The sequence below is a fragment of the Xenia sp. Carnegie-2017 genome, unplaced genomic scaffold (genome assembly GCF_021976095.1).
Source record: "Xenia sp. Carnegie-2017 unplaced genomic scaffold, XeniaSp_v1 HiC_scaffold_20, whole genome shotgun sequence".
Lineage (NCBI taxonomy): Eukaryota > Metazoa > Cnidaria > Anthozoa > Malacalcyonacea > Xeniidae > Xenia > Xenia sp. Carnegie-2017.
This window is the reverse complement of record NW_025813483.1, coordinates 11,951,107-11,962,639: the sequence shown is the minus strand read 5'-3', so window position 1 is coordinate 11,962,639 and position 11,533 is coordinate 11,951,107. Positions and strand designations below refer to the sequence as shown.

Here is an 11,533-nt window from a genome sequence, read left to right as displayed (position 1 = left end):
GGGTTTCCTATTTTGAAGAATGGAATACAAAATTGTGGACTGTTCTAAAATCCTGTAAAAACACACACTAGAAAACAAAAAGAAAGCTATCAAGATAATGCAGTAAGCCACTTATTTTACTTAATGACTCATCATCCCACCCAGCTGGTTGTTCAAGTACCCCTCAAAAATATCTAAAAGTTTTCATAGTTTTTGTGCAATACATTGATTAATCTAGAGCGATAATACCATCTTGTTTCACCAGGGCAGGAAACTCAAGGTTGTTAGATGTGAGAAAAGCTTTTCTTTTGGGGCATTGCTTGTAAATGTGCTGAATGTAGCTATATTAATAAAAAGATTTTAACAGGAGAAATTGATGAGGCTGACTGGCATAGGACCAGGTTCAATCTATGAGCTGCACAATGAACAAAATGAGCAAAAGGATACTCTTGTCGAACCAATGCTTGAACACCATTGATATGGCCAGACATGACAGAAGCACCATCATATGTTTGTAAAACCAGTTTTTCTTTATATTAGAATACTCACCAAGTTTATCTTTGACAACTTGTGATATTGCTGTGGCATTTCTGTTCATACTTACATCCACAAATCCTAATTGCCTCTCCATAATTTCACTTGCTTTGTCAAACCGAGCAATAACACTTAGCTGCTCTTTGGTGGAGACATCAGATGCTTCATCAACCTGAATACTCATAAATGTGCAATCATTTATTTCCTTTCTGATTTCATCTTCAATAATTGAATCAAGACAGCTGATAAGATCATTTTGAATTTCTGGGGAGACTCCAGTAAATCTTCTGTCACCAACTATATCAGATTCTGCTAGTCTACTGTGCAGTCGACGCTCAAATACAGAATCAAACTTAGCAAAACATTCGAGCAACTCTCTATAATTACCTTTGTTCAAGCTACCTTCGGACTCATTGTGACCTCTAAATGGCAACTCTTGCTTTGACAAATACAGCACGGCCTCAGTAACAGTTTTTAAAATTTCTCGATTTTGTCTTACCTCCTCATTGTGACGCTGAATCTCATTTCTTCTAGCGAGAGACATAAGACAATCAATTCGTTCACTAGCTCCATACGTTTTCCATGTCTTAAATGCAGTCAAATGCGATTTAGATTTTTCATGCTTCTTAGCATCAGACATAATACTCCGCATATCGTTGTAGCCATTCTTAGTCCACGATGGCGATGTTTTGGGGAAAACATTAGACATGGCCAACAAAACACTTTCTGCAAGGTTGTACTGCCACACAGCCAGTCCTTCGCCTCATACCAATCTCTGAAATGCTCTTCCTTTATTTTGGATAGTTAAATCAGGAGTAGGCCGTTCATGAACGATAACATTCTGTTCGACCGACGATCGAGCAGAGAACGGTTTAGCTAATAAGCTATTTACTAAATCAACATCAGTTGAGCAAATCGCAGTCGCACTTGAAGCCATTGTGTCATACACAAATACAAAATAGCAATTTGAGAGTAAACACAATGGAAAATTAATACCGACAATGACACGTAATTTGATAATCACTAATCGCTGTACTCGTATTAAAAGGTCGAATAATTACAACCTCCGCCAATTTAAAATAGCGGGAGTTCGACTATAAAAACAGCAGATTTGAGCATGCGTCAAGTCCCTTAGCCAACCAGCATTCAAAACTTCTTATATAGAATTATATTGTATGTTCCGCCCTCTGAAGATGGGCGGAATACGTGGAGAATCGCGCGAGTATGCAATGTGCGAGAAAAGGCGGTTGCTAGGTTACATAACAAATCTTGAGATTTTGCTGTATTACGATTACGACCACCTAATAAAAGCGTAAATATGAACGAATAAAACATAATATTACAAATTGTTCGTGAAATAATGTATATCTTATGTCCAAATAGAATATTTATTATTTTTTTGGGAAATTTCTACTCCCGCCGGGCGGGAGTAGCGGGACCGCTAGCTACGCCACTGGTTATGCATAATGTTTATCAGTATAACGCATTTTCAAATTCAACCGTTAAAAATTTCTGTAAAACTAAATTTTCTGATAAAACACACGAGTGAAAGCCAGCTATTAATGAAGGTCTTAAGGAAGCAACATAGAAATTTTGAATGAAGTCTAGTAGACATCAAAAATGATTTTTATGCAAGTCATGACGTCACTTTGGTCGTTTCATTTTTCATTGCTATTGGCAGGTGAATGGTAAGGTCGTACGCTTTAATGAGTTTTCGTTTTTCGTCTATTTATTAAAATTTTTGTAAACACTCTGCGCACTTTCATTTTTTGTTCCCTACCAAAGTTTGCGTCTCTTTTATTCGAACACAAAATATTCGCTGTGTCAAAGGTAGTCAGGCCGCGTTTTTGTCGCTCTGTAAATTTAAAATTGTTATAAGTTTGTACGACGTACGATCTGACTACGCTGCATGTTAAAGTAAATCATCGGGATCATTGAAAACAAGAAATTGAAAACTATGAAACATCTTAAAACTGCAAAAATTCAAAGAAATTTTTCTAAATTTTTGATCTTTTCTTTTATTGGAGGGTTTTTTACCGGATTCACTGGTTTTCCCTCCCAATTCGTTTTGTTTTGGAAAAAAAAACAGTGTCCACATTTGGGGCCAAGCGAAGTTATTTTTCATAACATTATTTATTGTAACTATGATGAAATATGCAGGTTCTTTTTCATTTCTTGGCCTTTGGGTGTATCTCCCAAAACACTGCGTTTATTAAATACAATGGCATACATTTAAAAGTAGGTACGCTGCGTACATGTTGGTAGTCTGCAAGTATATAGCTACTGAATAAAGTAGACTTTATCAACGTTGTTAAAATACAATTACATATTTAATATTATTTACGTCAATCTTGTTTAAGATTTGAAAATGATATTTAGTTATATGACCAGATTTGCGGTGTTTCAAGTTATAGCTAAGGTGCGTTGTATGAAAAATATTCTTGATAAATTCCATTTTCATCATCTGTTATGCCAAGGAAGATCATCTAAGACAAATTTTTTCTATATAGTCTTCTGTACAAACCGACTCAGGGAGAAAATAAAGCTGATTTGGAATACATGATACAGTATCCAATGATACAGAGATAAATGATTACACCAAATATATACAGAGATAAATCTTGATAGCAGATAGTTTAAGATTGAGCTTTTGGTTGAGATTGAACTCTTGACAGTACATAGTTTGAGATAGAGCTTTTTGTTAGCTTACGCTTCAAAAAATTCATTCGAATACCGAAATAAATATGAAAACAAGTCCTGTCCAAGTTTCCACATCATTGTCCAGAAGTCAATGAGTTGATTTAACTCAATTTCTCACGCGTAATTTACCATGACACGAGGCCCTCTGGCGCAATATTAATTATAATCATCGATTATCGCATAATTTTCATTAATTATCCGATAGCCGATAATTTTGATTATAAAGCTGTCAATGCTTACGTAAACTGTAAAGCCATACGGCTTCAGTTTATTTTACCCGTCGGGGTATTTTAGTCTGTTTGCTCGTCGAAGTCTCGGTGCTTCAGGGTCGATTTCTTTGAGCATAGTTTGAATAACTGACGACGTACTTGAACGTTATATTTAGATTGCAAACGCCTCCAAATAGCTATATGTGCAAGCATATTACCGTATCCATCAAGTTCTCGTAATTTCGTAATATATATGGTCTGATTCGATCTTCATCAACAACATTCCCGCGTCAACGCAGCCCATGCTGTTTCACCTTATTTAAAAGAGTACTTCTTGAAATAGAAATGTAATGGAATTTACGTAGTAAACTCAGAATAGTTTTGTTTTGATAATTCTTACTGTATCGTACTCAGTGCTGTAGAACTAAATTTATCAGAGGAGGGGCTCTCTTGACGTTTTTGTTAATAGTGCCCTTTTAAAATTACCAATTTCAAAAGTAGAAGTGGGGCTCCTCCCCTAAGCGCCCCCCTCCCACTTCTACACCACTGATCGTACCGCCTCTTCCATTTTGAGAATGTAAGCTCGGCTTATTAAGCCGCAAGCAATTGTGATGTTACTGTATACTGGATATTTCGATTCGTCATTGTCAAAGTAAGCAAAATATGGACTGGCGTTAGTGTATTTCGATTTGTGTTCGTGTATTGTACATGTGGGTCACCGTTTTTATAATTTGTTCGCAAAAATTTGAAATTGACGTGGTAACCTGTCAATTTGTGGATTTTGTCATTTTCGTGAGGATTTAAGTGTTATATTACATTGTTTTTGTTCAGCCTGCCCAATCATGAAAGTGCTTTCTTAGACAAATACTTGCAATTTGAGTATTTGCCAATGAAAGTCTTCTGAATAATACAGAATTAGAATATGCGTTTTGCTCCATTGAATCTTGTAAACACTTACGCTCAACATTAGCATGCCAAGGAGCTAATTTAACGCAGACTGCCTTCGTGAGCAGACTGGTTTACTCTGCGAAGTTTCCCTTCACGATGGCTCATGGTGATGTAGGAATAGGTAAAATGATCCGCGATAATGTAGGTAAGAATATTGGTCTTCGTGCTGTTCTGTCAAGGATTACTGTAGTTTGTAGCATTCAATACCAAACATTGGTGATTATTCCAGCATCTTCTGTCACATGATTTGTGAAAGATGAAACTAAATATTTTACTCGAAATCACGTTGTGCAAACTTAAGGTGAACGCCTATCCGTGTATAAGACTTCCTTCGGGTAGTCAGCGTTATTTTTTATTATCAAACTTGAGATACTTCAGCTATTGAGGGAAATACTTGACGAGGGTTTGTAAAAGAAAACAAGTTTTGAGTTTGTTGTATTCATACTGTTAGCATTTGTGTAACGTGATTAAATTAATAAGTTGTACATCTTCGCACTGCATGACATGCAAAGCTGTCATAATATTGCGAGTTTTAACTTCATATTTGTGTCACGCATTTGATTTGATTTGAAATCTTATTTGCATTTTAAGTAGAAGTCATGTTGAACTTAGGCGTTGAAAGAAAATGAAACGCGTTAGTTACAATTATAACAGAGTGCATAGATTGTACATTGTTCAGCACAACTGCTGAATATTCAACATTTCTTGTATATTGAAAACCATTATGTATACCACGCATAAATATTTCATTCAACCTTACACGCACCTCCAGGAGATATATCATCATGAAAATATAATTCCCATTAACAGAATCACTGGAAGAGATGAACATTCGCACTTATACAAAATGGATAAATTCGAAACTTCCAAAGGTACTGAAGGAATTGTTACTTCATTATTATTTAAAGTATTTTTATGCCTTATTCTTGGTTTCTGTGTTTAGACTCATCCTCCAGTCAAGGATTTGATCGAAGACCTGCAAGATGGTCGTGTATTGATTGCACTCCTTGAAGTTTTGTTAAAGAAAAAAATTGTATGTGTTGTTCATTTGTTATTTTTGAATAAGGGTAACAAACATCATATATCTTTACAAATATATATTTCTATTTTAGCAGGCAGACAAAGGAAATCTGAGGTTTCACAAACTCAACAATGTTAGCAAAGTATTGACCCTGTTGAAAGATGCCGGGGTAAGCTTTGAATTTATGCATATTATTTATGGTGATGAGAGAGGTGACAGAGATGTTCGACAAATCAGTACAGAAATTATAGAAAAACTCCCAAAGATAGAGAGCCTTTTTTGAAAGAAACACTTCAGTTGGAGCAACCTAGGCAGTTAGAGAAACCTGTTTTGTAAAAGTCATCAATATGGCTGAAAGAGAGACCTACCCTTTCATGGAGACACACCCTCCCATTTTGAGAGATCACCTATTAAGAACAACCCACTCACTTACAGTAACCCACCCACTCATTAAGAGACTTACCCAGCAAAAGTAATTGAAGTAAAGAGAGAGAAACCAGTATAACTAGACACATCTTCTAGCTAGAAAGATTACTATAACACAGACATTCTAAGTTCGAAAGAACCACATAGCAGACCCTATCCAGTTTAACCTCTGTCTCTAAAAAAACACACATAGCTGAAAATACCAGTAAAGGTAAATAGAATTGTCTTGTTAAAGAAACTATTAAGATTAGAACTATCAGGTTTTAGAACCAAATGATTGTACAGATCATTATAATGACGATTTCTTGTTCTGAGTGTTACAATGTTATGTTTCCAGTTGAAGCTTCATTTTATACACAATGAAGCAATTGTTGATGGAAATAAGACTTCAATCCTTGGACTATTGTGGATGATTATATTACACTTTCAGGTTAGTAACATAAGGTATTTTCTTATATATGAATTAGTCTTTGAAATATGTCTCTAGCTGTTCAACATTGTCATTTTCACATTTTCAGTCATGTTTATGCTTAGTGTTGGCAATGTCAGTTTAGAGAAAAAAAAGGAAGGTCAACTGTTTTTTAACTAAACACTGTAACTTTGAAAATTTATAGGTTCAAGGAATTATGTTTGATGAAGAGGAAGGTCAGAGTGATGATAAACCTTCACCTCAAAAGAAATCAAATTTGAGTCAGACTGACGTTGAGAAAATGTTGTTGAAATGGGCACAGGATGTCCTTCGTGGGTAACTACAGGATTGCTAGGGATTGTAATTTTCTTTAAGTCATGTCCATTGCTTAAATTGTGAATTTATGTAGGTTTTCAGACCTGGTTCCAATTAATGATATCACAAAGAGTTGGCATGATGGTCTTGCTTTCGTCTTTCTTCTTTTTGTCTTTCGGTAAGTATTGCTATCATACGCACCATCAAATTTGCTACAGAACATCCTTGAACATTTATACTTCTTCATTTAGTCCAAATGCTGTTGATATAAATGGGGCTCAAAAGATGTCTGTTCCAAAACGACTGGAATATGCATTTGACATTGCAAACAAGGAGTTTGGTGTTCCTAGTTTACTGGATCCTTCAGGTTGACATAGATAACTCAAAAATAGTTGCCTGGACTGACCAAATTTCTTAGTAGCTGAATAAAAATGACTTTTTAGATATTGAAGAAGGGAACGTTGACAAAAATGGCATGTTGATGTACTTGTCTACTTTATATGAAGTATTAAGAAATCATGAACCTGAGGTGGAGAACATGCCTGCTGCTGTTGAAGTAAAAAGGACATCATTAATCATTGAGGTAAAGTTGGGGAAGCGGCTGCAGCCCCCCTCTTTTGCTAGAAAATACCCAACAAATTGAATAATAATAGAGTTCGGCCCCCTCCTTCATAATCTCCTGGATCTGCCCCTGGCGATAACCACTTATGCTTATATGTGTTTCTTATGCTTTAGGATGAGCCTGGATCCAGCAGGTTACGTGTTGGCGATGACGTCATTGATATTAAGATAGTCTCCACCAATGAGATTGTTTTACGTCACAAAAAACTGTACTACACCGTGTTGTACACAGTGAAGGCATTGGAAGAGAGGATGAAGAAGATACAGGAAGAGGATCCAAGTCAACAAAGTGCCAAAGAATTAAGGGTAATTAACGATATCATAAAAGTGTTCATTATTTATATACAAAAAGATAACTTGTGCAAAGAGCAGTTGCTTGAAACGCTGTTGATTTTTATGGTGCTTACACAGGAAGTTCAGATTGAAATGCAGGAACTACAAAAGAAAGTTAAAGAATTAAATGAAACGAACCAAGAGATGTCTAAATCTCAGGGTGTTGATCCCAATGAATTCTCAGAAATCCAGAACGAGTTAAAAGAATTGAGTGGACGATGGTCGGTACTTGTTCAACAGAGTAATGAGGAAATTAAGAGGTGAGTTGTTTTGATTACATTATGTAACGAAAAATGATTTTTGTTCATCTTCGGTGTGATGAATGATGTTTATTTGTGTACGTAAAAATTTTTTATCAATTACTGTTAGACAACCCACTATTGTTCGCGAAATTAGGACGAGAAGAACGGTTCAGGTGAGTTGATTTAATTTACCGTCATAATGTGAATGAATTTTCCCATTTGTTGAACTTCCATGAACTTCCATTCCACAATCATGTTTGCTTATATTGTTTTCAGAGTTGTCGTTTGACGATTGGTGAAGAAGTTATTGACATTACGTCAGTGTCATCCAATGAAATTGTTATCAGATACAAGATTGTCTACTATGAAATTATAACCATCATCAAACTGATTGAAAAGAACATGAAAATCATCGAAGAAGAAGAACCGAGTCAGAAAACGGCCGCATTACTTGATGTAAGTAACCATATTATATGTAGCAGGCAATTTTTGAATGATGAACAATTTTGTAGGATATGATGGTTTATCAATCTTGAAGTTTGTCGTTAGCAAACGAAGCTGAAAATGTTGTGTTTTTTTTTCATTCTTGCTGCTCTGGGACGTTGATGTCGTCGTCATTTGTATGATGTCATAGCGTGATGTACTACTTTAACGTATGCATTATGATGTCATAGCGTGATGAAAAATGTCGTATACTACGTTGTTGCGTCATTCCTTGTTCATGATTTTAAGCGTGGCTATTGGCCAATCTATCGTCGTTATTTTTTCTAAAAAAAGTAATAATATATGTTCTGTTTTCATGAATTAAGATGAAAAAAAAATTCATTGTTTACGAAGTTACGCAGTAGAAGAAACTGCTTTCTTTTATATGACAATCTCAACAATGAAATGTTGATGATGTCTGCTTTTTAGGAAAATATTCAGAGAATGGATCATCTTGAAGAGAAAATTACTGAATTGAATAATTTAATGAGTGAAATGAAAGACGCCGAGAACGTTGATCCAGAAGAACTTGAAGAATTGCAAAATGATTTCAAAGATTTTGAATCTCGTCGTACTCATGTCAATAACTTTATTTCAACAGAAAAAGAAAGGTAAAATATTCACCCCAATCCTCGTCTCAACTTGTCAAGTCTAATTTTCTCTGATCCCAGTATCACTGTATTCATTTCTACTCTACGTGTAACATCTACTCTTATTCTTTTCTGTTAACTAGACAACCTGTTCTGACGACAAAGACTGTGTACACAACAACTAGGCAGGAATTAACCGTAAGCTGTTTTTGTTTATTTCAAATCACGTTTTATTTCACGTAACGATCTTTCTTTCATTTAATTGTTTTGAAGGTTATAACAAATTATTTGTTTTTCTTTATCAAGAGTCAAACTCCAGACGCTACAGCAACAACGACGTCGTTAAATATTGATGGCGAAGTCATTAGTATAAAAACAGTTTCGACCAATGAAATTGTCATACAATACAAAACCATTTACTATACCATCTTATACAAAATCAAGAGACTGGAGGAGAGACTGGAAGAGATCCAAAAACAGGATCCAAGTCAGGAAAACGCTAAGAAGTTGAGGGTGTGTTAATTAACGAATGAGTTAGATTTTTCTTTTTTGATTTTAAAGTACGGTAATTTTTTTTGTTAAAGAATCATAAAATTATGTTTAGGAAGTGCAAATGGAAATGCAGGAACTGCAGAAGAAGGTTAAAGAATTAAATGAAACTAACCAAGAAATGTCTAAAGCTCAGGGTGTTGATCCCAAAGAATTCTCAGAAATCCAGAATGAGATTAAAGAATTGAGTGGACGATGGTCGACACTTGCTGAACAGAGTAATGAAGAAATTAAGAGGTGAGTTGTTTGCATTACTTCATATAAAGAAAAATGATTTTCATCCTTCTTCGGTGAGGTGAATGATTATGTTTTTTTGTGTAAATGAAAATTTTCTATCAAATAATCTTATTGTCAGACAACCCACGATTGTTCGCGAAATTAGGACGACAAGAACGGTTCAGGTGAGTTGATTTAATTTACCGTCATAATGTGAATTAATTTTTCTATTTGTTGAACTTCCATGAGCCAATCATGTTTGCTTATATTGTTTTCAGAGTTGTCGTTTGACGATTGGTGAAGAAGTTATTGACATTACGTCAGTATCATCTAATGAAATTGTCATCAGATACAAGATTGTCTACTATGAAATTATAACCATCATCAAACTGATTGAAAAGAACATGAAAATCATCGAAGAAGAAGAACCGAGTCAGAAAACGGCCGCATTACTTGATGTAAGTAACCATATTGTACAGGTATTGAACAATTTTTGAGTGATGGTGAATATGATATGATGGTTTATCATTGGATGTTTGTCGTTAGCAACGTTTTTATATTCTCGTTGCTCTAAGACGTTGATGTGGCTGTCATTTGCATGACGTAATGCTCAACTGCGTTATGCCGTCTCTCCATTGACATGATGATTTAAAGAACGGCTATTAGCCCATCAGCATTCGTTGATTATACATTGTATTTTGTTGAATAATGATGAAAGAATTTCATTGTTTGTTGAAATGACGCCATTAGAAAACGTACTCTGTTTACGTGACAATCTCAACAATGAAATGTTGATGATGTCTGCATTTTAGGAAAATATTCAGAGAATGGATCATCTTGAAGAGAAAATTACTGAATTGAATAATTTAATGAGTGAAATGAAAGACGCCGAGAACGTTGATCCAGAAGAACTTGAAGAATTGCAAAATGATTTTAAAGATTTTGAATCTCGTCGCACTCATGTCAATAACTTTATTTCAACAGAAAAAGAAAGGTAAAATTTTCACCCCAATCCTCGTTTCAACTTGTCAAGTCTAACTTTCTCTGATCCGAGTATCTACACAACAGCATCCTTTTCTGTTAACTAGACAACCTGTTCTGACGACAGAGACTGTGTACACAACAACTAGACAGGAAGTAACCGTAAGCTGTTTTTGTTTATTTCAAATCATATTTTATTTCACGCAATGATCTTTCTTTCATTTAATTGTTTTGAAGGTGATAACAAATTATTTGTTTTTCTTTATCAAGAGTCAAACTCCACACGCTACAGCAACAACGACGTCGTTAAATATTGATGGTGAAGTCATTAGTATAAAACAGTTTCGACCAATGAAATTGTCATACAATACAAAACCATTTACTATACCATCTTATACAAAATCAAGAGACTGGAGGAGAGACTGGAAGAGATCCAAAAAGAGGATCCAAGTCAGGAAAACGCTAAGAAGTTGAGGGTGTGTTAATTAAAAAATGAGTTAGATTTTTCTTTTGTGATTTTAAAGTACGGTAATTTTTTAAAGAATCATTAAATTATGTTTAGGAAGTGCAAATGGAAATGCAGGGACTGCAGAAGAAGGTTAAAGAATTAAATGAAACAAACCAAGAAATGTCTAAAGCTCAGGGTGTTGATCCCAACGAATTCTCAGAAATCCAGAAGGATTCGAAAGAATTGAATGACCGATGGTCGACACTTGTTAAACAGAGTAGTGAAGAATTCAGAAGGTGAGTTGTGTTCATTACTTCATATAGAACTATTTCTTTTACTTTTATGTCCTCAATATATCTTATGTTTTTTGTATTATTACGTAATTAACTAGCACAAGTAATTCAGTATGTAGAAAACTCGATAGATTAATCCACATCTCAGCACGAACTACATGCTGCTATCTGTAGGGGTCAAGCAAATTATTAAAGAAAATACAGAAAGATTTTTTTATGAAGATAAATTATTATAA

General features: G+C 34.9%; 2 protein-coding genes and 1 long non-coding RNA gene across 4 annotated transcripts in view; 2 read left to right on the top strand and 1 right to left on the bottom strand.

The window, feature by feature from the left end:
- The first annotated feature begins 4,392 nt into the window (after positions 1-4,392).
- LOC124443158 (utrophin-like) lies at positions 4,393-11,181 on the top strand. 2 transcript variants are annotated; one of them, XM_046993680.1, is made up of 23 exons: positions 4,393-4,515; positions 5,181-5,242; positions 5,314-5,403; positions 5,483-5,560; positions 6,155-6,247; positions 6,432-6,562; positions 6,636-6,719; positions 6,793-6,908; positions 6,985-7,124; positions 7,277-7,468; positions 7,574-7,755; positions 7,865-7,910; positions 8,014-8,193; positions 8,650-8,831; positions 8,954-9,008; positions 9,117-9,323; positions 9,415-9,596; positions 9,715-9,760; positions 9,854-10,033; positions 10,388-10,569; positions 10,664-10,718; positions 10,827-11,032; positions 11,119-11,181. In XM_046993680.1, the coding sequence occupies exons 1-22, from the start codon at positions 4,467-4,469 to the stop codon at positions 11,028-11,030; spliced, it is 2,736 nt and encodes a 911-aa protein (XP_046849636.1). In that variant the 5' UTR covers positions 4,393-4,466; the 3' UTR covers positions 11,031-11,032; positions 11,119-11,181. The 2 variants fall into 2 exon arrangements, with proteins under 2 accessions (XP_046849636.1, XP_046849637.1); XM_046993681.1 differs by lacking the exon at positions 4,393-4,515 and adding an exon at positions 4,703-4,773.
- Positions 6,807-8,015, bottom strand: LOC124443172. The gene is made up of 2 exons (XR_006947531.1): positions 7,930-8,015; positions 6,807-6,962 (listed from the first exon to the last, which is right to left on the bottom strand). It is a non-coding gene; the product is annotated as an uncharacterized LOC124443172 (long non-coding RNA).
- Positions 11,128-11,533, top strand: part of LOC124441698 (nuclear anchorage protein 1-like) — a 34,099-nt gene continuing 33,693 nt past the window's right edge. Inside the window, 1 exon segment of the mRNA XM_046992165.1 lies at positions 11,128-11,300. Within this exon segment, the coding sequence (XP_046848121.1) occupies positions 11,128-11,300 (173 nt within the window).